The 26,197-nt window shown below is 36.9% G+C and overlaps 1 protein-coding gene and 1 long non-coding RNA gene across 2 annotated transcripts in view; one reads left to right on the top strand and one right to left on the bottom strand.

The window, feature by feature from the left end:
• Positions 1 to 1,877: 1,877 nt before the first annotated feature.
• LOC116528401 lies at positions 1,878 to 4,793 on the bottom strand. Its single transcript, XM_032245639.1, has 2 exons — positions 3,966 to 4,793; positions 1,878 to 3,743 (listed from the first exon to the last, which is right to left on the bottom strand). The coding sequence occupies exons 1-2, from the start codon at positions 4,093 to 4,095 to the stop codon at positions 3,070 to 3,072; spliced, it is 804 nt and encodes a 267-aa protein (XP_032101530.1). The 5' UTR covers positions 4,096 to 4,793; the 3' UTR covers positions 1,878 to 3,069.
• A 100-nt stretch (positions 4,794 to 4,893) lies between these two features.
• Positions 4,894 to 26,197, top strand: part of LOC116528400 — a 717,144-nt gene continuing 695,840 nt past the window's right edge. The window contains exon 1 of the long non-coding RNA XR_004259010.1: positions 4,894 to 7,180. This is a non-coding gene — a long non-coding RNA (uncharacterized LOC116528400). The remainder of the gene's footprint in view (positions 7,181 to 26,197) is intronic.

The following is a 26,197-nucleotide window of genomic DNA, read 5'->3' as shown; positions in this document are numbered from 1 at the left end:
TCACATGGCATCATTCTGACCTCTTCTTCTGCCTCTCTCTTCCAGATTTTAGGCCTGCTCCAATAATCTAGGATAATTTCCCTATTTTAAGGTCAGCTAATTGGGAATCTTAATTCTATTGGCAACCTTGATTGTTTTTGCCAACATAACTTTGAAAATTCACAAATCCTAGGGATTAAAATGTAGATGTTTTTGAGGGACCATTAGTTTGTTGATCACAATCACATCCTGAACTCCAAACTTAGATCAGCATACTGCCTCTCCAGCTCTTAGAATCTGTCCATAGTATTATAACTTTGAAAGCTTCAGTTTTCTAATTTACAAAGTGGGGATAATCATCCTGACTTTTCAGGTTTGTTGTTAGGAAATAATGTGGCCATGTACCTTAAATTTCATATAGAAATAAACAAACAAGAAGTAGTCAATAGCCAGAGGCATCACACTACCTGATTTCAAACTATACTACAAGGCTACAGCAATCAAAACAGCATGCTACTCCTACCAAAACAGAGATATAGACCAATGGAACAGAATAGAGGCCCTGGAGGCAATGCTACACATGACAACAATCTAATCTTTGACAAACCTCACAAAAACAAGCAATGGGGGAAGGATTCCCTTTCTCCCATGTGCAGAAAGCAGAAACTGGACCCCTTCCTTATACCTTACACTAAAAGTAACTCCAGATGGATTAAAGACTTAAACATAAGACCTATCACCATAAAAACCCTAGAAGAAAACCTAGACAAAACCATTCAGGACATAGGCACAGGCAAGGGCTTCATGACTAAAACACCAAAAGCACTAGTAACAAAAGCCAAAATAGACAAATGGGACCTAATTAAACTGGAGAGCTTGTGCACAGCAAAAGAAACAATCATTAGAGCGAACTGGCAACCAACAGAATGGGAAAAAATTTTGCCAGCTACCCTTCTGACAAAGGACCAATATCTGGACTCTACAAAGAACTAAAGCAGATTTACAAGGAAAAAAAAAAAAACAACCCATCCAAAAGTGGGTGAAGGATATGAACAGACACTTTACAAAAGAAGACATATATGAGGACAACAAACATATGAAAAAATGCTCATCATCACTGATTATTAGAGAAATGCAAATCAAAACCACACTGAGATACCACCCCACGCCAGTTAGAATGGCGATAATTAAACAAATCTGGAGACAACGGATGCTGGAGAGGATGTGGAGAAATAGGAACACTTTTAAACTGTTGGTAGCAGTGTAAACTACTTCAACCATTGTGGAAGACAGTGTGGTGCTTTCTCAATGACCTAGAAATAGAAATTCCACTTGATCCAGCAATTCCATTACTGGATATATACCCAAAGGATTAGAAATCATTCTGCTATAAAGACACATGCACACGTATGTTCATAGTGGCACTGTTTACAATAGCAAAGACCTGGAACCAACCCAAATGTCCATCAACGATAGACTGGACAAGGAAAATGTGGCACATATATACCATGGAATACTATGCAGCCATAAAAAATGATGAGTTCCTGTCCTTTGGAGGGACATGAATGAATCTGGAAACCATCATTCTCAGCAAACTGACACAAGAACAGAGAATCAAACACTGCATGTTCTTACTCATAGGTGGGTGTTGAACAATGATAACACATGGATATAGGGAGGGGAGCATCACACAATGGGGCCTGTTAGGGGGGCCAAGGGAGGGAAAGTGGGGAGGGGAGAGGTCAGGGAGGGATAACATTGGGAGAAATGCCAGATGTAGGTGACAGGGGGATGGAGGCAGCAAACCGCATTGCCATGTGTGTACCTATGCAACAATCTTGCACGATCTGCACATGTACCCCAGAACCTAAAGTACAATTAAAAAAAAAGAAAGAGTCAATAAATGTTTTTTTATTTCTGACAAATACAGCTAGAGGAATGGGACAAATCACTAAAAATGTACATATTTTTATCTGTTCCTCCTAAATTTTCTTGTTCATTGACTATAGTTAGTGTAAAGGTAATTGGGAAATGTTTAAATATAATTTGAAGGGACAATAAGATCATTGTTATATTTTAGTACTGTCACTGTAATTAATAATCATAAAAGTCAATTATCCCTACTACTGCTGCAGAGCTTGACACAGCATGGATGGGCCCAAAAAATGCTAATCACTGTCCAGACAGACTCTGTGGACATTTTAAGAATGCCAGCACCACCCTGGCATCTGCCACGGAAGCAGATGCTATTTGCATCTGTTTTCCATGATAATCACCAATGATGGCAGGAAAAAAATCTACATTTTAAGACAATCTGTTCAAATATTCAAGAACATATTTGGCTTGTCAAGGCACCTTTTAAAAGTTGTTGTAAGCGATGAGATTTATAGGAAATATAAATTATTTAGCTACCAATACATTTTTTTTCTGAGTTTATTTGTGAATAAATATGTTGAGTATGGTTTGTAATCAATTGCTGTAGTTGATTTCCAACACAGTTTTTAAGAGAGAGAAAGGACATTATTTTTCTTTTATTTTAAAACTTACATTAGAAATATTGACTGAATTTGCCATGTACTGTGAATTTGAAACGTACTGTTTTCATAAGTTTATACATGTGAGTGTATATGTATACATCTCTCTCTCTTAGAAAAGTTTTCTTATTTTTATAACAAAAGAAGATTATAAGTAGAAATTCAATACTACGTACTGTCTTGTAAATTTAATCCATCAATTAATATGTATTTTATTATATGTATTACACCAACATTTTCACTATTTTAGAAAATAAATAAAATATATTATCTTGTAGAAGAGAAACAATTGTTAAACTACGCAGTACTACAAATCTTGTTTCTTTGACTTCTCAAGGTATGAAAAAAATAAAAGAAAATCAAAAACAAAGGCAAGGACATGCTTAGGTTACATAAGGCAGCTTCTCTGATCACAAACACAGAGTAAGTTGATCCTTCTGGGCATAGTCAAGGGAAGTTCCTTTCCTTGGAGCTTTTGGAAACGTGATCCTATGAGCCCTGGATTGTCACAGTCCATGCTAACTGCTTGCTAGTTAGTACCCACCCTGCTGTGACCCTAAGGTCGCCTGTTACTCGGGAAGGGGTGGGGCTGTGGCGGGGGAGGGGGGAAAAGAGCAAGTAGGAGCCTCGGAACGGGTTGAGATGGAGAGAATCTGCCTTCTAGGAAGGAAATGGGAGCGGGGGTAACCAGGAACAGCAGGTGTGCCGACCTCCTCCTTCTACAAGCGCTCTGGGGCAAAGCGCATGGCTGGCAGTGGTGCGCCAGCTGCAGTTCCCCGCGCGCCCGGAAGCGCGGGAGGAGCCCTAGGCCCGCGTTTGGCCGCCTTCCCGCCGGTGCTCCGGGCCAGTGGTCTGGTGGAAGTCGCGGGGTCGCCCAAGCGCCCTTTCGCTCCGTTCCACTGGGGAAGCCGCCATGGCTGAGCGGAAAACACTTGTTTCCGGACACCGAGAGGAGTGCCCTCTGGCCGCGCGCTTTTCTACCTAGGAATTGGTGACGAGGGCCGAGGGCCGAGGGCCGCCGAGCTGGGAGAGGGTGCGCAGAGGCTGGGGCGCCGGAGCTCCACTCCGTTGCTGCTCCGGGCTTAGTCCAGTCCCGGGCCAATCGAAAGGGACAGCAGAGGGCAAGTCCTTTCCGCAACGTTTTGAGTGGGAACCGATTGCACGGGGAAAGGGTAACAGTTCTTGGTAGAAAATCTCCCACGAACGATTCGGCCTTTGTCAGTGTCGTTCCTGCTTTTGGAAAGCGCGTCAATGGGTCAGTGCTGATCCAGATCTGAGTGTTGTTCCTAGGGATTGGATGTGAGTGGGGGCGCGTGGCTGACCCTGCGGGGTACGGCGGGGTCAACTCTGCCAAGGAGTACCCTCTCTGCCCACCGTGTGAAGGGCGCCTTGCGGGGCTGGCCATGGAGCCTGAGAGAATCTGATAATGATCCTGAATAACCAACCACTCACCCGCCTCCTGAGCCCACCGGCACCCCAGGCTCGGGGCTAGAAGCGGGTTCTCGCCGCGCGCCGTCCGCGGTTGCGCTGGTTGCGTCGGCATTTGCATCTCGGTTTCCGTCCCCGCCGGCTCCGCACCCATTCTGAGTCAGGAATACGACCGAAGATTTACGACTATGCTTCCGTGAGCTGGCCAGGAGTGATGTTCCCTGAAGTCATGCCCTCCCAGAAAGTCTCTAAAATCAAGGACGTGGGAAGTGGGGTTTTGGGTGGCGGGTTGTGGTGGCGGAATACAGGAAGTCCCAGCTGGCAGGGCCTTCTCTGCTCTCTTTGCTCTGAGGAAGCCCGCCCCCTCGACCCGAAAGCATTTTGGGAGAGTTCTCGGCTTGGAAGACAGGAGACCTAGTGAGAGCAAGGCGGGTAAGCGTCAACCAAAAAAATGAACTGTACCTCGATTTCTTAGAAACTTTCGCCGTAAACTTATTTCTATAAAGAAAACTAAAGTCAATTTATATTATTGACGCTTTTCCATAGCACTTTAATGTTTTACTTTCCATCCCCGCTCCCGACTTATTTTTGATGTTTCTGGGTGTATTCTAAGCAGAGCAAAAATGCTGTCACTGTTGCCAGTTTCCAAAGTTTCCAACGCCCTTTGGCAGCCCTTATTCAAGTTTGGTCAGACACTCCCAGTTCAGGACCAACATCAGAGGAAGCTCTAGAAGTAGCGCATTCGAGCCTGTAGGTGAATGGCCCTAGTTAGGAAGGAAAGGAGGTTACACAGGAGAGCCTACAGATACTCAGAGATACAGTAAGTTCTCTGAGTGATCAACCTTCCCAAAACACAAAAGCGTGCGCGCGCGCGCGCGCGCGCGCGCGCACACACACACACGCACGCACACACACACACACGCACACACACACACACACGCACGCACGCGCACGCACACACACACACACACACACACACACACACACACAGTGAAAGAGACAGACTCCTAGACCGCCGCTAGAGGGAGGGCCGCGAGGCGGTTGTGCAAAATGGAATGAATACAGATCCTGCTCTCTGGCGGAATTTGCGTTTATGTCACTTTAAAAATACTATTTTTATTTGACAAATCATAAGTGTTATATAGTTAAGGGATACATTCTGATGTTTTGATATTTGTATACAGTGTGAAATTATTAAACTGATGTCCCTTTTGAAAGGTTTCAAGTGACTAAACAAGGAGACCCTACCCTTGGTTAGGCTAGAACTAAACAAGGAAAAACATATAGCCGCAACTGCCTTTCACAACCACAGGTTTTTTTGGTCTTGAGATTCTCCATTCTGTTACCCCTTCTCTCCTTTGTACACAGCAAGTCTCAAGGTGCCTGGCACAGAACCTGAGCTCCTCGTAACTCAGACAATATTTTATGTGTACATATAACATACACATAATATACAGACGTATATCCTCAAAGGAATTGTAGGAAAGGACCACAGTAATGTGAATTGTTTTTTCTTCCAGCTGTGTTTGATTTTGTAGCTTTAATAGCTGATATACCATGCAAAAAAGGTAAAAATAAGTTGGAAACGTAATTGATCACTTTACACAGGAAAAAAAAAAAAAAAAAACAACACTGTCCATTATATTTCTGAGTTTTTGAATTTAATTATTCACTGCCAATCTGGAAATGGTTGCAGAATCCTCAGAAAATTCCACTTGTAGAAAGGTATTACTCTAAGAAATACAACTTCTTTGTGCAAAGGCTCTTAAAGTTACTAATGGGCGTCTAAGTATGCAAATTGCCTTAGAATACAGGGTAATGGTCATTGAAGACGTTCAAATACTTTTATCCATTGTGACTCTGAACTAGGAAGTAGACAGTGGGGCTTAAGAAAAGATTATTATCTTGATTGGAATTTCAAGACGGGAAAAGTCTAATCCCTTTCTTGTAAAAGACATCTGGGTGGATTTCAACTAACTTTGAGAAACGAATCAGAATAATGACTCAAACCTGAGCTAAAGAGAAAAGTGTTTTTGTTTTAAATAAAAACCAGGTGTTGCTCTCCTTAGTAACCCAATATTGGGTGCGCGCGCGCAGAGTGGCCAGACCCCTCTCCACGCAGCTGTGGCTCTGTTCAATTCGGCAAGTGTACTCACGGCAGAACTGCAACGGGTATAAAACGTCTTGACGATGGGCTCCAGGGTTTGACACTCCGCAGCGCCACCAGCTCTGTTTTCTTCCCAAGTGAGCCACTCTCTACCTCGCGAGCAGGAGATCGTCCTATGTGCGCTACAATCGTGGGGCGGGGAGATCTGGCGCTCACCCAACGAGCTCGGCTGGTGCTGACGTCCGTTCAGGCCTTTAAATGTCTCTGTCCCTGCGCAGGAGGAAACAGACTTTGTAGCAGTCACTTTGCCCGAAGGGAGACGCGTCTCTGCTTTTGCAGGCGGCAGTTCGGACTCCCCTCGCTCTTCCTAGCGCTGTGTTTTCCTCTGTCTTTGCCTCGAGTTCCCCGCAGCCTCTCCAGCTGGAGGCGGTTTTGGTATTCGCACCTCGGGCGTGAACCAACAGGACTTCCCTTGCCCTGTGCTGTTTCAGTGGGTTCGAAGATCAGAGATTGAGAGGTGCGCTCGGTGATCACTCAAGGAGCAGGGAGCTTGCTCCCCCTGATATTGGTAGGGGGTGATTTTTTTTTCCCCGAGCTGGTGAAAGCATCCTCCCGCTCCTAAAGCTGCAACTTGTTTTGGTTTCTTCTCAGTCCTGTGTATGGTTACAACATCAAAGTTTTTCTCCCTTACCCCTCCAAAAATCTATCATTTTAATCCACCCTCCTCCCCCCACGCCGTCTCCGCCAAGCCTTCTCGCTGTGCGGCGAGCGGATAGCGGGGCGCTCAGTGTGGCAGCGGCAGCGAAGATTGGCGCTATCAGGAGGAGCGAAAGGGAAGGATCTGCTGCTGGGGGCTTCCTGGGTGATCCTTTGCCAGGCGAAAGAGCTGGGGAAGGGCGCAGAAGAGGAGCCGGAACCTTCTGGGACCCTGGTGCTTGACACTGGATTTTGATCACCATCCTTGTTCTGTGTCTCTGTCCCCTTTTTCTCAATTGGTAACTAGTCGAGAGAGAAGCGCTTGGCACGAGCTTTCTGCGGGACCTAAGCTCCCTGGCTGCTCGGGATCCCTACGTCCGCTGCTGCGGAAGGACCAGAGGGGAGGACGCCAGCCGTTGCTTACTGGAGCCTGGAGGTAGGCAAGGAGGTGGGGTCCTGATTCTCAGTCCAGATTCCAAAAGGGTGTCTTGTTTCATGGAGACATCCTTCTCCCCCTCATTTGTCGTCGCACACCCCACCCCCGCTTTTCGGATTCAGGTTCAGGAATAACCAAATCCTTGGCAACCTCACAAGGTGGAAGTCCCTTTCACAGCTCATCACCTGGATGCCTTGCTCTTTACATATGTATGTTTGTGTTGGGGGAATGTGAGCTTCCCGGGGAAGTTGAAACCTTGCAGATTTTGAGAATGTCCAACTTGATTTTATTCAGTTTCTTAAAGGATGTGTTTCCTGTGGGCAAGAATTATGGGAAATAAATGTCAGTGACATACACAACTGCAGTAACAGCTCAGAAATCACCTTCATTTCCCCCCAAAAGTTTTCCCCATGCAAGTTTTCTGAATGTCCACATGTAGTGAATGGAGACTTGGCTTGTTCCATTATATGTAAACGGAGCGAGATGTGGGGGGGGGGGGTCACATCCTTTTAAATTTTGGAATATTAAAGACATTAGAATTTCTCTCTTCTATGTCTCTCATCACTATCTCTATCTCTTTTTCTGTCTCTCACCTTCCTACCATCCTTTCTTTCCTTATCTTGTCTTCCTTCTCCCTTCCCTCCCTCTCTTCCACCCACCTACCTTGCTTCCTTCCTTTTTTCCTTCCTTCCTCCCTTCCTTTCTTCGTTTCTTCTCTTTCTTTCTTTCCCTGCGCTGCTCATTAATAAATATAATGTGAATTTAAAGAGAATGGAACACTTTTGTAATTTACAAGGTTGAGAGAAGACTTCTTTCCTACCTTGCCTGAAGTTTTTATTTAAGTATCTGATCCTTTTTAGTTGTGAGGTAATTTGGAGTAAGACTGAACTAATATCTTGGGTGAAATTCAGCATGGTAAGATTTTGTGTATTGTGTGTTTAATTGATCCCTACTCTTACACATTAGCTAATAACTGGAGTTGCATGAATTGGTAGAAAAGGCCCTTGATTTTTGGCAAACAATATTTTGTGGGAAATGTTAAAAATCAGTACTACAATTTAGGTGGCAATAATATGGATTCACAGGTGAAAAAAGGGAAGGAAGTTCACCTTAAGAGAGTGGTTTAGTGAAAAATCAGTGCCTGGAATTTCATGTCTACATATGGTAATCAGCCAACTAAATGAACCAGTTAGTATTTGGATCTTGCAATATTTGGTTCCATAGAGAGACTATTGTACGTTTTATTTCTGGTCTCATTTGTGGGAATAGAATAATATTAGATGGTTTTATCCACTTTTTCACACATGTGTGCTGTGGATTTCATGATACCCTATAAAGCAGTGAGAGGCAAGGTCCAAGATCTGCCCTCAACATTACCATCTCATCTCTACAAGGATCCCTTTACATTAAACTGCAACTAGTGGAATCTGGAACTTGAACTGCTGCTACTGTTTTTTGCTTGCTTGCTTATTTTATTTATTTTTTATTTTCTCTCTCTTGCTTCTATACACTTGTGGCTTCCAGTCTGAACCAAAATCTCCCTCTGTGCAATGGCTCTTGTCACTCGTATTCTTCCTCACAGGGCAGCTCATGGTTGGGTTGCCCTGAATTAAAATAAATTAATCCCCTGATGGTATAGTTTATACAGTTACTGGGTATATATTGAGTGTTCCCAGGGTTCCTGCTGAGCCAGGTGTGTTGGAGGACCTGGAGAGTATAGGGAGACCAGAGTACCACCCAAGTGGTGAGAGTAGGACTAAATTAGGAAGATGGACTGTACTTAAGGAAAATTAGGACATTGTAGAAGAGGAGGACATAAAGCAAAAATCTGAGAGGGGTGTGTGTGTGTGTGTGTGTGTGTGTGTGTGTGTGTGTGTGTAGAAGCTGGATTATCTTTGGCAGGAATCAGCCTTATCTTAAATCTGCATGAGCAAGTTTATCTCAAAGGGCAGATTCTTTGCTTGGTAAATGCGATGAAAAGACTGGAGAATCCCAAGGGGGTAAAACAGCTCTCATTTGTAACTGTTGACTTTCAAATAAACTCTTTAGTTCCAGGCTCTAGAACAGTTTTTCCCAAATATCAGTGCCTGAAGATGCTAAACAATTGAGATTTATGACTCCTAACACACAAGATACTGGTTCAAGAGGATCCAAAATTAATTGCATATCTAACACCATGGGTGATTCCAATTCTCCTAGTTCAAGAAGTATTCCATGAAATTTACAGGCTTAGTGTGAATGAACTTCATCTTGTGAGGGAGGGTGTCATACTTGCTTGTTAATCTAAAAACTTTCCCTAGTATTTATCTTCTTGAAATTTTCTTGTTTTCTTCCATCAATGCCATTATTATTGCCATGTCTGTCGTAATAGAAGATGGATATTCTCAAATATCAAAATTTTACTATTTGTATATTTGCAGCCTTGGATGGTGGCCCTTTGAGATTTAAACCAGAAAACACTAATAGTGAGGTGATGGAAATGCTTCAGCATTATTAAAGCCTTAAGTTAAAAAAAGTCAGTATACTAATAGGTTTGGTTAGATGATAGCTTTAACTAAACATTATGATTATCATTTTCTCACTGGAGAGAGAAAAACTTTTTAAATTTATTCTTGCCTTTAATTTCATGTATTTATCTTTTTCCGTACTAATAATGCAAAGCAGTTCAGGTCACTTTCATGAAATTATACAAAAAGAAAGTAAATTTAACAGTGCCTTCAATAATTTTTTTTTTAGTAAATCTCTTCATTTCCATTAATAAAACTTCACAAAGGTAACATAAAAGTGAAAGAAATGATTGATGACATTCTGAACCCAATGGTGAGTTTGGTCATGTTATTGAGTCTATTTTTGAAAATAATATCTCCATGAAATTCCTAATTTTTTCCACTCTTTCCAGCCTAAAGATGTTGTCATTCATTACTATGATCTTCAATCTGTGTGATTTCCTTTGACACGATGATGTCAGAGTTCTTATTTCCTCCTTTTGTACTATTTTCATATATAGTGCTACTTTTACCGAACATGGTTTTGTGATCATAAGTATTCATTTTCTATTAATTCAAAAGTTTGCATAGTAACAGAACAGCATCATATATCAATAGACACAAAGGTTATTGTATATGCTTATTTTCTTTAAAAAATCACTTTAGTCTTCTGACATTTCCCAGTTGTCTTATGCTATATCAAAGTATTGGCTGGCTTCTATTTTAAACTATCCATATGTTGAAATTAAGAAAAAAAGCAGCTTGCATGCTTTAATGAAATGTCCTCTCTAATAATACATGGCATGAATAATGTGAATTATAAGCTTATTCTTGATTTTAATTTTTGTTTTTATTGAAACTCTAATAATCTCTTTAGATATTTGGTTGGTGTTAAACAAAACCTGGGAAGAAAATCATGAAACTAGTTTAAGTCTTGGAAAATAAACTTAACCTAAGAGAAGTTTGGTTTTGCTTCATGTTAATCCAAATCACAGGTGTTATCATTAATATATTGAGATTGACACATCGTACCAGAGCATCCAGAATTTCTGCCATAGTCCAAGGGCTTCTCCATAAAATAGTTACACCACTGATAGAAAACACAATCAATTTCTATGTAAAAAATATAAAGAATTTTGTTTTGCTGTTCTAGAATTTCTTTTCCTTCCACATTGCCCCTTCCCCCATGGGGTGAGAGAGAGAGTAGTCCACAGGATGGCACTATTATGATGCATAGTATGTTAAATAATTTTACCCTTGAGCCATCTTTAGCTACATTAATACTAATGAAAACATTGACTTTTCTCCATTGATAAATTTTCTGACACTTTTTTTTTTTCAAACCAATGGATATCTATTAGGTGTTAGTGCCCATTATTGCCAAAGACTGCCTTTTTCAAAATAATCCCCCTAGAGGACCTAGTAGCCACCACTCCTATCTTTTCTTCTCTCTCCTCATCCTCTGTGCTCTGATGAAAATCATATTGTATCTATAGAATATGTATATATATATATATATCTTAAAATGATTTCATACAAATCAGAAATATATATTTTTCATTATAGTGTTATATATATTCTCATCCCTGTCCTATGTTCATAGAATGAGAATGGTTCTTTCACATACTACATTTGCATTTACATTGAATTCATCCATGCTACCTAAAAAAAAATCCATTCACACTAATAGTGGTTTAATGGATTCCTTATAAGGATTGATTTGTGTTTTAAAAGAGGATCACTAGAAGAAGACAAATCTTAACACCTGTCTCCCCTGAAGGTTTTCAAGTCCTTAGATAAAAAAAAAAAAAAAAAAAAAAAAAAAAAAAAAAAAAACAAAACTAAAAATCAGCAACGAAAAGCCACTACAACCTATTCTCACAAACCACAGCCACTTGTATGTTAAGTCCTACAACCTAGTTAAGGTCTGCTTCTGTTTGATATCTCATGTCTGGGAGTGCCAGAGTCTATTCAAAGTCTTCTGGTACGAACAGAAAACAAGAACTTGTGTAGAAACTCACGTTTAAACAATGAGAATAGGACATTAACATTAAAAAATATAAAGAACAGGAGGTGGAATCGAGAAACTAGAGATACTTCAGAAAGGTCAAACACATGTTTGAGAACATGTTTGAAAATATGGAGAACAGGAGGTGGAATCCAGGGGCTTGAGATGCTTCAGAAAGGACAAACACACATTAGATCCTCTGTTTTGGTATGCCATTTCTTGTTATGCCATTGGTCCAGTTTTATAAGTAGGATCAGACTAGAAGACAGATCTGTGGTACAGAGAGCAAATCCAAGAGGCAGGAATCATCATGGTACCTCAGTCCAGCCCATATGTTCTTCAGGAGTGGGAACGGAGAGAGAACATTTGCTTGCAGGTTTCTGGAGGTTTTTGCCAGTGTGAGAAATTGTTTTATGCTATGCCAACTAAAAGTTTGATTCCTGGCAAAAAGTGATTACTTTTTCTTTAATTCTTAAAACTATTTCATGATTGTCTTTCAAGAATTGAAGTTCTTTGGCTACTTTAGAGTGGAATGCTTATGATTGATCAGCCATATAATTTAAATAAAATATCTTACGTTTTATGCAAAAATACTCTTTTTTTTTTGAGACGGAGCTTCAGGCTGGAGTGCAATGGCGTGATCTCGGCTCACTGCAACCTCCGCCTCCTGGGTTCAGGCAATTCTCCTGCCTCAGCCTCCTGAGTAGCTGGGATTATAGGCACGCACCACCATACCCAGCTAATGTTTTGTATTTTTAGTAGAGATGGGGTTTCACCATGTTGACCAGGATGGTCTCGATCTCTTGACCTCGTGATCCACCCGCCTCGGCCTCCCAAAGTGCTGGGATTACAGGCTTGAGCCACCGCACCTGACCGCAAAAATACTCTTACACTGAGATGTTTCTGGACAGCATTCTACAGCTGCATAAAGTTGGGTAAAACAGAAATATTGGCCTATGTTTTAAAGATGAGCAAAGCATTAGAAATGATTTATGTAACTACGTTTTTTTTTTTTTTTTTTTTTACTTTTCTAAAGTTCTTATTTGTAAACAACTCAGTTAAATCTCCACCTTTTTTTTTAGTGTTGAATTTCTTTCAAGAGTGAAGGAAGAGAAAGGAAGTATAGTACAGCTATCAGTTTTGACTTAAGATAATTAACTATGTGCCAGGTGTGGTGGCTCACTCCTGTAATCCTAGCACTTTGGGAGGCCAAGGCTGGTAGATCTCTTGAGCTTAAGAGTTCAAGAACAGCCTTGGCAACAGAGTGAGACCTGTTAAATATAAATATATTATCTCTCTCTATATATATGATACATATACATGTATATATGTGTTTAGACTCTCCCTATACATATATGTGTATATATATCATATATAGTATATTTGTATTTACGAATGATATATAAAAAGGGCTTTCAATGTCATTTTCTCATTTTTACACAAACTTCAAATAAAATCATGTATATGCAAGTATATATGTCCACATATACATACGTATATTGAGTTTTTCCCTATATTTATTGAACTTTTTAATAAGTACCACATGTACCCCTTTTCATCTTAAGGCGGCAGTTCCCAAACTTTTTGGTGCCAGGGACCAGTTACATGGAAGAAGATTTTTCCACAGACCAGGGGTGGCTGAGTGAGTGGGTTGCGGGGATGAGGGTGTATGTGAAACTGTTCCACTTCACATCATCAGACATTAGTTATTACAGTCTCATAAGGAGTGCACAAACTATATCCCTCACATGCACAGTTAACAGTAGGGTTTCCTTCTATGAGAATCTAATACCACTCTGAGCTCTGACAGGAGGTGGAGCTCAGGTGGTAGCGCTGCACAGCATTACCTCTTTGGCAGGTCACCTCCTGCTGTGCGTTCCCATTCCTAACAGGCCATGGCCAGGTAACCGGTTTGCAGCCCCTAGGGTGGGGGACCCCTGCTGTATGGTGCTCTCTACATTGCTACCAAGGACAGACCTTTTTGAATAATTAATAAATTATTAAATAATGTGTGGGCTTCACTCAAAGTGCTTCTGTAAAGAAATTTTTAAAAGGACAACTTACAATCGTATAGGCATAAGTTAGAAACCCATAATATTCCTGTTCTTATTTCTTCTTTGCTAAAACATGTAAGTTAAAGGCTATTCAAATTATTATTTATACTGTATATTCTCCTAGATTCCAATATGCTTAGGAGAGTAAAATGGAGTTTAGCAATGTTGTAATTTAATCATTTGATGAATCTGTAGAATCTAATTGGTATTTTAAAATATTTTTCTAACATAAACATATGTATATATTTCAGAAAAGTTTTTACTAATGCATTATCTATTAAATTAACATTTGCATGACATGTTATGTTCTTTAAAATGGGTTCATAAATGTACCATGGAATATTATGCAGCCATAAAAAACGATGAGTTTGGGTCCTTTGTAGGGACATGGATGAACCTGGAAACCATCATTCTCAGCAAACTGACAGAAGAGCAGAAGATCAAACACCGCATGTTCTCACTCATAGGCGAGTGTTGAACAATGAGAACACATGGACACAGGGAGGGGAGCACTACACACTGGGGTCAGTTGGGGGGAAATAGGGGAGGGACGGTGGGGGGTGGGAAGCTGGGGTGAGATAGCAAGGGGAGAAATGCCAGATGTAGGTGATGGGGAGGAAGGCAGCAAATCACACTGCCACGTGTGTTCCTATGCAACAATTTTGCATGTTCTTCACATGTACCCCAAAACCTAAAATGCAATAAAATAAATAAATGGGGAAGAAAAAAAAAGATTTTAAATTATTTTTAATTTTAAAAGACTTTAGCTGCAAAGTTGTGTACATAAATTGAGCTGATATCATTTGAGTTTTATTTTATGTAGTATCATTTAAAAGTTTTAGGAGCATTGAGTTCTTAAAACTTAATATAATTGAAAATTAATACATTAATTATTGTACCCCTGCTAGATTATCTATTATTTATGACTTTGCAATATACTTGACAACCTAGTACTTCATGTTTGCAATTGTCTTCTTATTTCTCTAAGAAACATTCTACTGACTTATCGAAAATCAAATTGGAAAGTTTTAGGGTACAAATATTCAAATTTCACACTCGGAATTATTGTTTTCCTCCTAAAATTCTAAAAATTATAAGAAAATGTAATGATGTAATAACTAAAATGTGACATTATAATCAATGGTTATTATTATTTGCTCTCTTTAAGGTTCTGAAACTTGTATTAACTAAAAAGAAAAGTAAATATTTAAACTTCTGTAGATGTGTATTCTTGCTGACCACTTTGTACAGATGTGAGGAAATATAATTTAATTCTCTGTTTTTATAACTATAGCTATAAAACATATAACCTATGCAAATGCCTGTAACACACATGCCAAAAAAAAAATAGTTTTTAAAAAAATGTCCGCAATTCCCAAGCTTCTCACAGTTATTCACACTGTGAAATACATTGTGAGTTCTTAGCTTTAGGAATGTAATTCAATTGGTAATTAGAATACATCTGAACCAGGATATACTGATGACATTTGGCATGTGTTAAGGAATAACAAACTCATTTTTAAACATCCTATTTCCAAAAATAGCAGGTTAAAGTTGGTGAAGCAGTACAGTGAATCTGTATTGCTAATTGTGAGCATATGTTTAGGTAAGGGCATATTGGTTATTATAATGAAAACAGAGGAAGGGATGGGCAAAAAAGGAATAGTACCCCTATCCATCTCCAAATGGGAAAAGAAAGATTATAGATTTGGGAGTTAAGTCTTAGAAAAGGAGACTTACTGTGCTAGGCAAAAATTTAATTAATAAATAAAAAGTTGACCAATGCAGACTTACTTTAGTGAGCTTTAAAATAATTTAAACTGATACATTCCATTTGAATAAATATTATATATGACTTCTACATTAGATACTATTTTTTGACCTGGAAAGCCATATTTTTCTACATGATAAGTAATCAAAAACACATTAGAAGTTTTAATTATATATATATATATATATACATATATATATATGTGTATATATATATATATATATTTTATCTGTTTAAAATAGCTATAAGCTAGAAATTTATATATTAACAAAATAGTAATGAATTGTATAATATTTTGTGCCAGTTATTACTTTAAGTACATTACATTTATTAACTCACTTGATTCTTGTAACTTTATAAACGCCTAGTATTTTCCAAACTTACTGCTAGCTAGGCAATATATGTTCAGGAAAGTTTAAAACATTGTCCAAAGTTACCCAGTTAGAAAGAGACTGAGTGTGGTTCAAATCAAGGGTCCAGATACTTTGTTCTTGATTTCTAAGGGCTCTTGAGAGCATTTTAAGAGAATACCACCCATCATAATGTTAAGGCTTTTGCTTGACGTTACTAAAATTATATCCAGCAGAATGTGATTGCTTATTGCCAGAAACTATTATGCTGTAGAGACTTTAAAAAAAAAAATTCTGATGCAGTTTTCACGTATATTATGTAAAAAAAAATGCCAAATCTATATTTTACACTCTAAGACATTAATTTTGTTATTCTTTGATGCCTGTGTTTTTTTCTTCATTATAGGAAGAAATTCCTGTTTTAGTATTTAAGTCAAAAGAAATATTGGGTTTGATACTGATTTTTTAAAATTTTGATGCAGTTTTCACGTGTATTATGTCAAAAATGACTTAATTGGTAATTCTATATTTTACATTCTAAGACATTAATTTTGTTACTCCTTGATGCCTGTGTTTTTTTCTTCATTACAGGAAGAAATTCCTGTTTTAAGTACTTAAGTCAAAAGAAATATTGGGTTTGGTACATCAACATATGTGAGTGCATTTTTTTTTTTTTTACAAGTTATACAAGGCTTAGCTAATCCCACGAAGAAAGTTTCACCTGCACAGTACAGTGTTGACACAAATTATTTACAATCATGCTTTTGTTGTGTGCACATGAACATATTTAACTTTTATTTCCAAACTTCCTTGTGTTCCTTTCTGTTTTGTAAGGTGCATTCAAAGCTCTTTCTTATTTCTTTGTCATCATGCTTAAGCATATTCTCTTCATGTGTCTTTATCCAAATTGGGATCTTTTCTTTATGTCGTGGATCCTAATAGGTTGATTTCCTGTAGGCATTTTTACGTCAGTACACAATACTGGATAATTGTACAAGGTCAGTAATCAGGCTTCCAGGCTCTACTGTTTAGTTGCTCTAAATTCTGGACATTTTACTTAAAGCTTCTGTGCTTCAGTGTCTTCACTGCTAATACTGCATTAAGTATTGTAAGACTTTAATGAGATAATTCAGGCAACATGCTGATGGCAGTGCTTGACACACAGTTCTGACCCTTTAAAAGTAAACATTTTGAACAAGTGTTTGAGGGAAGAGTAGCAGAAAAGTATAAAATCAGGTAAGACTTCTCGGTAGTTTGACATATATACAAAGACCTTCTTATATACTCAAAGTGTTTGTCATGACCCTGAAAGGCAAATTATATGAATGTTTAAGTAAAAATACAGCTGAAATTGTTAATTTATGTTTCTTATTAGGACATTCCTAGGAATGTTCAGTTATCCAGCATTAATAGATTCATAGAAAAAAGACTGCAACAAATAACACTTGTCTTAAATGCTAAGAAAGGCTAACCAAAATTTTTACCTAAGTAAGTTTTCCTGGTGAATGACTAGTTGAATTAAAAATGAAACAAGAACACAAAACATAAGAACAAAAGGAGGGTAGTTTTACTGGTGTTCAGTTTTTCAAAGCCTTCGAGTGGCTACAGTTTAATAAAAAGCTGTACAATAGAAAAAATATCCTAGATTCTTTGAGAATTGTACTTATTCTACATCACTAACTTGTTGAAAATTATTTGAAATGAAAGCATAATTATTAGAAATAATTGTATTTCTTTTTATAAAGACTACATTTTATCTTGATTTCATTAGAATTACATTTATAGAATTTACATGTTTTTCTTTCTTCATTTTCAAAAAAAGCCGTGCCCTTCAGGCTCCTTTTCTACTCAGTAACATCGATTAAAAGTTAGAATAAAATTAACTAAAAAGTTTAGATGGAAAATGAAGTCTTAGAATGTTCTAAAAGCTGATTACTATGAAAGAGTGATTTGTCTGCAGCCAAAATATCTTACCCAATCCTACTCTGAACTGAAGGATGTAATATAATCAGAGTTTTCCCAGTTTATTTGATCATTATTAGACAGATAATTAGGATAAAAATTAAAAGAAAGAGTACTAAATAAGTTATTAGGTGATTTCACTCTAAAATAATGTGGAATCAATATCATTTATCTCGATATGCTTGCACTAATTGTTAGATAGAGAATGTAAATGCAGTGGATTGCCCTGCCATGGAATTATCAGTTATGTCAGATCTTACATTCAAGCTCAGTGGAATGTTTGATGGTATAATTCTGCTGATACCAATTGATCTAGTGACATAGTCATTTGCTTTTGTGTAGTTTCTCAATAGCAAAAATATGGCATATTATTGGCCTTTCATGAACAAACTGCATACTATTTTAGAGTATTGTACTGTTTGCAGTAATTACAGTGAAGAGTATACCTTTTCATAAGACAAGTATTACTAATATGAGTATTCTGTAGTGTTTCTGTAGTGCTAAGTCTTAACCTGGTTTGTGGGTATGCTCTCTTGATCTAAATAAAATCTGTCTGCTCTTCCACACACACAAAAACTGTAGTAAACACTCCTATTTGGAAAGAAAAAGAAAATTATGTTTTTCTTTCATACAGGTGTTTATAAGAAATATGTGAAGTTTTGCTTATGTTTGCAAAGCAAGCAAAGTTGAGAGGCTGCTTATGAAGTCTAACTGGCTTTGTGTGCTCAGGGATTCCTTAAGCTTACTTACCATTTTAATATATTAAATGATACTATATTAAATAATGTATTAATTCAATAATGTATGATATATTATAAAGTATTACATTATAATGCATGTAATATAATAAGTATTTAATGTATATTATATAATACTATATTAAATAATACTTTAATATGTTTTACTAGCTACCTAGGCAACCCTTAGTCCATTCAAGTTGACACATAAAATTAACCACCATACTCACTATTGCAGGGGCCAAACACCAACCAGTGCTAATATTTAGTGTTCTTACCTATGTTTTATGACACTGGAAATCATTAGGTACACAAATACTTCTCAAGTCACCTCAGTGCACAGTGTTATCAATATGTCACTGCCACATATCACAGGTTCCAATTCTCCCCGACTGTGATAAAAATTTTCTTGCTACCCCCAAACTGACTTATAGGTGGGATTTTGTTAGGAAACAACTTACTTCTCATTACAAATTTCTGTATCACTCAGAGAGTTACTCTTATTTTGCTAACTTCTACATAATACACCACAATAATGGAAACTCAAAAAATAAAAAATATATCATTAATTCTACTGTTGAAAGGTATAACTTTTAACTTATAGTTGTCTGAAATTCATCCAGCTCCTTATTTAAATAAAACAGACTACTTTTATCATTTATGAATTTGCTATGAACATGTTTATGCCAGTATTTTTCTACCATACAATTGTTTTACCAATGATTTGCAGTTCTATTGCATCTAATGGTGCAGCCTGGTATCAAGCTAAGAGTTACTGTTATAGTGTGTTGTTACTGTTTACGGTTATTTAAAAGTCATATTTCTGTCAATACTTGTAACTTGATTTTTAACTTAGAAATTGAATTTTTTTTGTTTTTCTTTTTACATGTAGAAAATTCAGAAGTAATAGAGCTATGCTGCATGGTAATGGTGGGCTGCAGCAGAAAACTGTTGTTCCACTTAGATACAGCATTCTGACTCCAGATTTCAATTATCACTGATGACTCTACCTGAATCTTGGTACCCCTGGCTCAACATGGCATTGATTTTTGCAGTAGTATAAATGCAGCTTTCCGAAATATCTTTATATATTTTTGTGCACATTCTGACTTATTTTCTTTTTCTTTTGGTGACAGGGTCTTGCTCTGTCCCCTAGGCTGTAGTGATGGAATGATCATAGCTCACTGCAGATTCGACCTCCTAGGCTCAAATGATACTCCTGCTCAACTCAACCTAGGTTCATATGAATCTCCCAAGCAGCTAGGATTCAGGTGCCAGCCACTGTGACTGGCTTTCCTTTTTTTGGTAGAGACAGAATCTCACTATGTTGTCCAGGCTGATCTCGAACTCCTAAGTTCGTGTTCTTATTACCTAAGCCTACCAAAGTGCTGGAAACAGGTGTAAGCCACCATTATTTTCTTATGATAAATTTCTAGTGATAGAAAGTTATTGGGCTAAAGTATACATTGAAGTGAGGGTGCTAATATGTAATATATATATATTTGCATTTTATTGCAGTAATATATTATCCCATTTATTGCTGTTTTACATTGTGTGTTTTTTAAAGGTGAGGTGAGACTGAGTTTAAAACTATGACTATTTTTCATTAATGTATCTTCATTTCTGAAATGATTTCATGACGTTTTACAGTGTTTCCAATGAGTAAGTGACTTTTATTGTTTGCTACTATTTTTCACAATTTGACAGCCTCAATTCTAGTTTTGATGGCTTATTTTAATATATGTAAGTTATATTCTTTAAGTGTTTATGTCAAATCTATTAAACATTTTCATTATAGTCACTGTTTTTAATTATTTGCATAACATTGTTCCACTATACAATCATTTGAATATTCATGTTATGATATTTAAGTCTTATTTTACATGTTTCCAGCTGAGTTAATTATTTTAAAGGACATTGTCAGGAGTCTGATTTTTTACAGTTTTCCAAAGAATTAACCCAATATCTAATGACCATTTACTGAATGATTACATTATAAAATGAAAATGTAGCTGCAAATTAATGTTGAGGTCTTTCTGTAAAAGGAAAATTACTTTCTTAGAAATAAACAATTTGCTGTTATTTGTATAGAACATCTTATGCATTTTAATCAGGTGATATTAAAGGATAAGCTGTTACCCTTCTACCAAGTAAACCTTGGTTGGCCAGTTATGACTATATATGAATGACTGGTATACTAGTTATTAAATCAAATTAGACAAAAAGCTATACAATTCATATAAGAGGGTTCTTAGCAATAAACCAAAGACTTTGGTTCATTTAAATACCTATGGTTTGAGGTCAATCATATCCAAACATTGACCAAATCACTTTAACAAACTGTGCATTATAAATTTTAACATCAGAGAAAATTTCATTTAAATCTAGATCATAGTAATGTTACAATTTTATGTGGAAATCACTTTCAGAAGGAAGGGTATTTTGAATTATTTCACTGTAGGTCATTTCTGTTATAAAAGAAGATACTATTAAAAAGAAATGGTCTAACAAAAATATTTCTAAGTCTTGCTTTATCACTCATGCACTTGAAACAGTAGAACAAATTCCTTCTCATCAAGTACTTAGATAGCCACTTGGTTTTTTTTCCAGTAAGATAGAACTTTTTATGTTTCACTGTGAAACCAAAAGAACTGCTATAAAGTTAATGAATATGGTTGAATTCATTACAATCCGAAAAAGAAGCACCTTCTCTGTCTACCTCCATTTTAGAGATGAGTGTAAGAAAATGAACATCCCTGTTTTAGGTAAGGTCAGCTCAGAGATTGAGTTTACCACAGGCTTCCTGACTGTTAGGTGATATATATCTCAATTTTAAAAGCTAAAATAAGCATTAAATACTAAAAAAGGGTTTTGTTAGTTTTCTTTTAAATGGCTAAAAATATATTTAATAACTGAAAATTGTATCAACACTTGTCCTATGAATGATTTGTGTCTTTTCTTTTCTTTTTTGAAACAGAGTCTCACTTTGTCACCCAGGCTGGAGTGCAGTGGTGCACAATCTCAGCTCACTCCAACCTCAGCCCCCTGGGGTTAAAGCGATTCTCCTGCCTCAGCCTCCCAAGTAGCTGGGATTATAGGCACCTGCCACCTTGCCCAGCTAATTTTTGTATTTTTAGTAGAAACGTATTTTTAGTTTCACTATCTTGGCCAAGCTAGTCTTGAACTCCTGACCTCATGATCCTCCCGCCTTGGCCTCCCAAATTGCCGGAATTGGATGCGTGACCCACCGCACCCAGCCAATTTATGTCTTTTCTATTTTGCTTTGAGCTTTGACTTTCTAGAGAGTAAGAAAAAATAATACTAGGACTTAGATGAGCTTTTACAAATTTATTTAATACACTGTCCTTTGTATGACACTTGCAAATTTAGAAGAGCAGAAAAAGAAATAGGGACCATTGTCAACATTATCACAAGTAACTATGCTTATGTGTGAATTTTGCATTACATCATTTTGTTTTCCCCATGTTCTCTAAGTAAAAGGGAAGGGGGATGTTGATATTTAGTACAGAGCATACTTGTTTTAAAGTTGAATGTCTGGAAATGAATAATTCATTCATATAATATAAGGTGGGGCATGTATTTAAAGTCTAAAAGTAGTGTATATCCCAATTATGTTTTTTGTTGGTGCTGCCTCTATGGAGTCCAGATAACCTGATGTGAATATTCACAGATACCTAGGAAGACTGGATCACAAGGTGGCAGGTAAAGAAAGGCTATAGTGTTACCAATTCCCTTCAAAGGATTTGGGTAATTGAGCCAAGAATAATAACTTTTACTTGGGGCTTACGATAAAAGGTAAAAATAAAGGTAGTTAGGATACGTGAGGCAAAACTATTCATGGATTACTGACTAGACACAGTCTGGAGATTCTACAATTAATATCTGGGGAGTAAATATGTATTGGAGAGTCTCAGCTTTTCTAACAGGAAGGTAGTATCATTACAAGGTAGCTTGAGACTCTCATCCCATAGCTTATTTAATAATAAAGTTTGTATATCGTTTCACTTATAAAGTGTGAGTATTTGAAGTTTATGAAATGATATCAGAACCATGCAGATGCATTAAAAGCAATGCTCAGAATTTGTAGGAATTATACTAGGTGGCTGAGACATAGATTAGTAGAGCTGGGAGAAGACCTCAAGATTTCTGATTTCTTTTCAAATATTTTCTTGCTATTGGCACCATTCTGCTACTCTGCATAGTACAGTCTAAAACATATACTTATGCTTTGCTACTTTGAGAAATTTTGCTTTCATAATATCAATAAAAACTTTGCATATATATCATTCACTTTAAATAAAATCCTATATTTTGAAGGTTTTAGGTTTGCCATACAAAATTTCAGTATTGCTGGAGTTATAAAAATTTTCTTAAAATATCTGATTTTCTTCTTCTAATAAGATCTTACACAGCTGACTAAAAATGTGAAATTATATGCAGCACTCTCCTATTTCTGTCTTTTTATGATATATTCTTTTGGACATGCCATATTCAAATTAAATTTTCAGGAAGCACTTTGGCATAATAGAAAATGAAAATTCTAAATTCAGAGTCTTGGATTCTTGACTCAGCCCCATCTTTAAAATTTTTTTTACTTGTTAATTATTGTATGTATTTATAGCATACAATATGATGTTATACATGTATACATTGTGGAATATTTACATCGGGTGAATTAACGTATCTTTCAACTCACATACTTATTACTTTGTGTTGAGAACACTTAAAATATACTATTTTAGCAATTTTGAAATATATAATACATTATTATTAACTATAATTCCCTTATTGCTCAATAGGTCATTAGGACATATATCTCCTATCTAGCTGAACCTTGTACCATTTAACAAATGTATCTTCTTTTTCTGTCTAACCTGCGTACTCCATCCTCTGGTAAATATCATTCTATTCTTTACTTCTATGAGTCTGACAGTTTTCAGATTTCACATGAAGTGAGATCATGATGTATTTGTCTTTCTGTGCCTGACTTATTTCAGGTGACATAAGATCCTCTGGATTTTTCCTTGTTTTCACAAATTACAGAATTCTCTCTTTTAAAGGCTGGATAGTATTCTATTGTGTGTGTGTGTATATACACTATATATATATATATATGGATATATATATAATTTTCTTTATCCATTATCCCTTGATACAAACTTAGATTGTTTCCATATCTTGGCTATTGTGAATAAGGCTGCAGTGAATATGGGAGTGCAGATATCTAGTCAACATACTGATTTTAACTCCTTCGAATATACACCCAGAAGTAAAATTGCTGGGTTACATAGTAATTATATTTTTTGATTTTTGAGAAATCTTCCTATAGGGAATTTATGAGCCCCACATGTTGGTGCATGAGAATGTAGGGATTTATGAGCCCCACGTTGGGCACCAGAATGTAGGGAGCCAGCCCTACACTACCTGTGGGTACCCCAAGTTCGGTGGTGACAAAGGAATGAGAGAAAGACATTAAAAGTGGGACCAGGGGCCATCAGTTTATTACTCTGGAGGTGACAGTGAAGGCCCTAAGCTGGGATTATTTACTCCATTTATTTATTACAATTACTTTGATTTATAGGGTAGGGGTGGAGTGATGGTGGAATGAATTAGTGATCTGGAAGTGAATTAGTGAGCCAGAACTGGTGTGTTATTCTAAGGATTGATAACAGTGGCAGTCTGGAAGTTTTAAAAAACAAGAACGTGTGATTATCTTTAGCTTATTATTTATGTATGGCTGATGGAATTTCGGCCTTACAAGGAGCTTACAAGTTTGGCTACGTTATAGTGCTATGAAGGGGTTTTACGTCCTTGAGCACAATGTTTATGGTAATAGAGCCGAGGCCACCCTGCACTGGAACATGAGGCATGGAGAGGCCTTCCTCTTAAGAGGCTTCCTTGCAGCCTTCCGCAGTTTGTTGTTCTTGTTTATATGTTACTCATAACCAGTTTATATAGGCACTTTGTAAGTCCTTTCTCCTTTGCAGTGTTTCCCAACATATCCCCCTTTGTTTTTATCTAAAACCGCGATGGCTATTATTGTTGGTTTGTGATGCTGGATTTTTTTTGAGGTTGGCTCCAACATCTGCAGACTAAGAACAAACAGCATAAACAGACACAAACCAACACAAAGTTTGCAATGGTTGATTTACAGAGAGTTTTTATCCATTTTAATGGGTTAATGTTGGAGGGGCTGTTAGCAATTCCAGTAAGAACATTTGTGCCAGGTAGCAAGATAAGAGGAGCCTGAGATGCCTTAAAAATTTGTTTTTTAGTTTAGCTATATCTAATGTTAAATTATTTTCTTTTCCTTGTAAGTGATGCTTAATTATTTTCTAGTGGTGTTTAGTAGCATTGTAAGAACTAGGAGTAATAAAAAAATTAGAAGTGTTTTAATTACATTGTATTTAAATTTTATGTTTTTAACTTATGATTTTATTTTCCATTTAGATTACTGTTTGATGGATATTATTAATTTGATTAGCTATACTTTGATTTATTTTTGTTTGAAAATTTTACAGTAAGGTAGAGCTTTTTTGTTAATTGTTAACGTACTTAGTTGTTTGTATTGACAAATGCAGAGCCACTTCTGCCACAGCAGCTATTGCAATTAGACCCATTATTACTGCTATTAAGTAAATATATATTTTTTTGTCCTGTTTAGAACAACTTTTAGGACTTTAGTGGCAATATATATAGAGGGAGAAGCCTTCTGAGGTTTGTTAAGAGACACAGATATTCAAACTTTTTCTTGAGCTTAGACAAGTAAGATAGTATTTTCTTTTACTTTCACCCTAACTCTAGGAGTACTTACTGCTTTGGTGATAACTGTTGCTTATGATAAGGCTTTAAATATCTGGATGGTTTCCACACTGGTTGTTGATTTGTACCTGGAGAGACACAAGCAAACTCTCTCCCCCATGCTGTTACATTGTTATTCAAATCCTTACCAACGTTTGTCTTTCATTTTTTTGTAATTGACATTCTAAGATGAGTAAGGTGAAATCTCATTTTAATTTCCATTTCCCTAATCAGTGGTGATATTGAACACCTTTTAATATCCCTACTGGCCATTTGTATGTCTTCTTTGGAGAAATATCTGTTCAGGTCCTTTGCTCATCTTTTTTAACAGGGTTGTTTTCTTGTTATTGAGTTGAGTTTCTTGTATATTTTGTATATGTGCTCTTTATCAGATATATGATTTGAAATATTTTCTCTCAGTCTGTGAGTTGTGTGTCTTCACTCTGTTAATTGTTTTATTTGCTGTATAGAAGCTTTTTAGTTTGATGCAATCTCATTTGTTGCATGTAAATTTTTGGTCATATCTAAGAAATAATTGCCCAAACCAAAGTCATGTATCAGCTTTGTCTTTTGTTAGCTGCTTAATCTCAGCCTCAGTTTCAAATTTAAGTATTATTTCTTTGTGTTCAGAACATTCAAAATTCTCTCTTCTAGCTATTTGAAAAGATACAATAAATTATAGTTAACTATAATCACCCCACGGTGTTACGGAACAATAGAATAGAATTTATTCCTTCTATCAAATTGTAAGTTTGTATCTATTACACAGTGTCTCCCTATCTTGTGCTCTCCCATTCTTTGTAACCCCTAATAGGTATCATTGTATT

The sequence above is a fragment of the Sapajus apella genome, unplaced genomic scaffold (assembly GCF_009761245.1).
Source record: "Sapajus apella isolate SASKATOON/1434 unplaced genomic scaffold, GSC_monkey_1.0 scaffold58, whole genome shotgun sequence".
Classification (NCBI taxonomy): Eukaryota; Metazoa; Chordata; class Mammalia; order Primates; family Cebidae; genus Sapajus; species Sapajus apella.
The sequence above is the reverse complement of the archived record's forward strand: the minus strand, read 5'-3'. Positions and strand labels throughout refer to the sequence as shown.

Bases quoted from the DNA above. Each gene is read 5' to 3' on its own strand.
- LOC116528401 (XM_032245639.1), bottom strand. From the start codon at position 4,095: ATGGGTGCGGAGCCGGCGGGGACGGAAACCGAGATGCAAATGCCGACG. The intron at 3,744-3,965 runs GTGAGTGGTTGG...TTCCAAAAGCAG, and splicing joins CCGGTGGGCTCAGGAGGCGG to GAACGACACTGACAAAGGCC.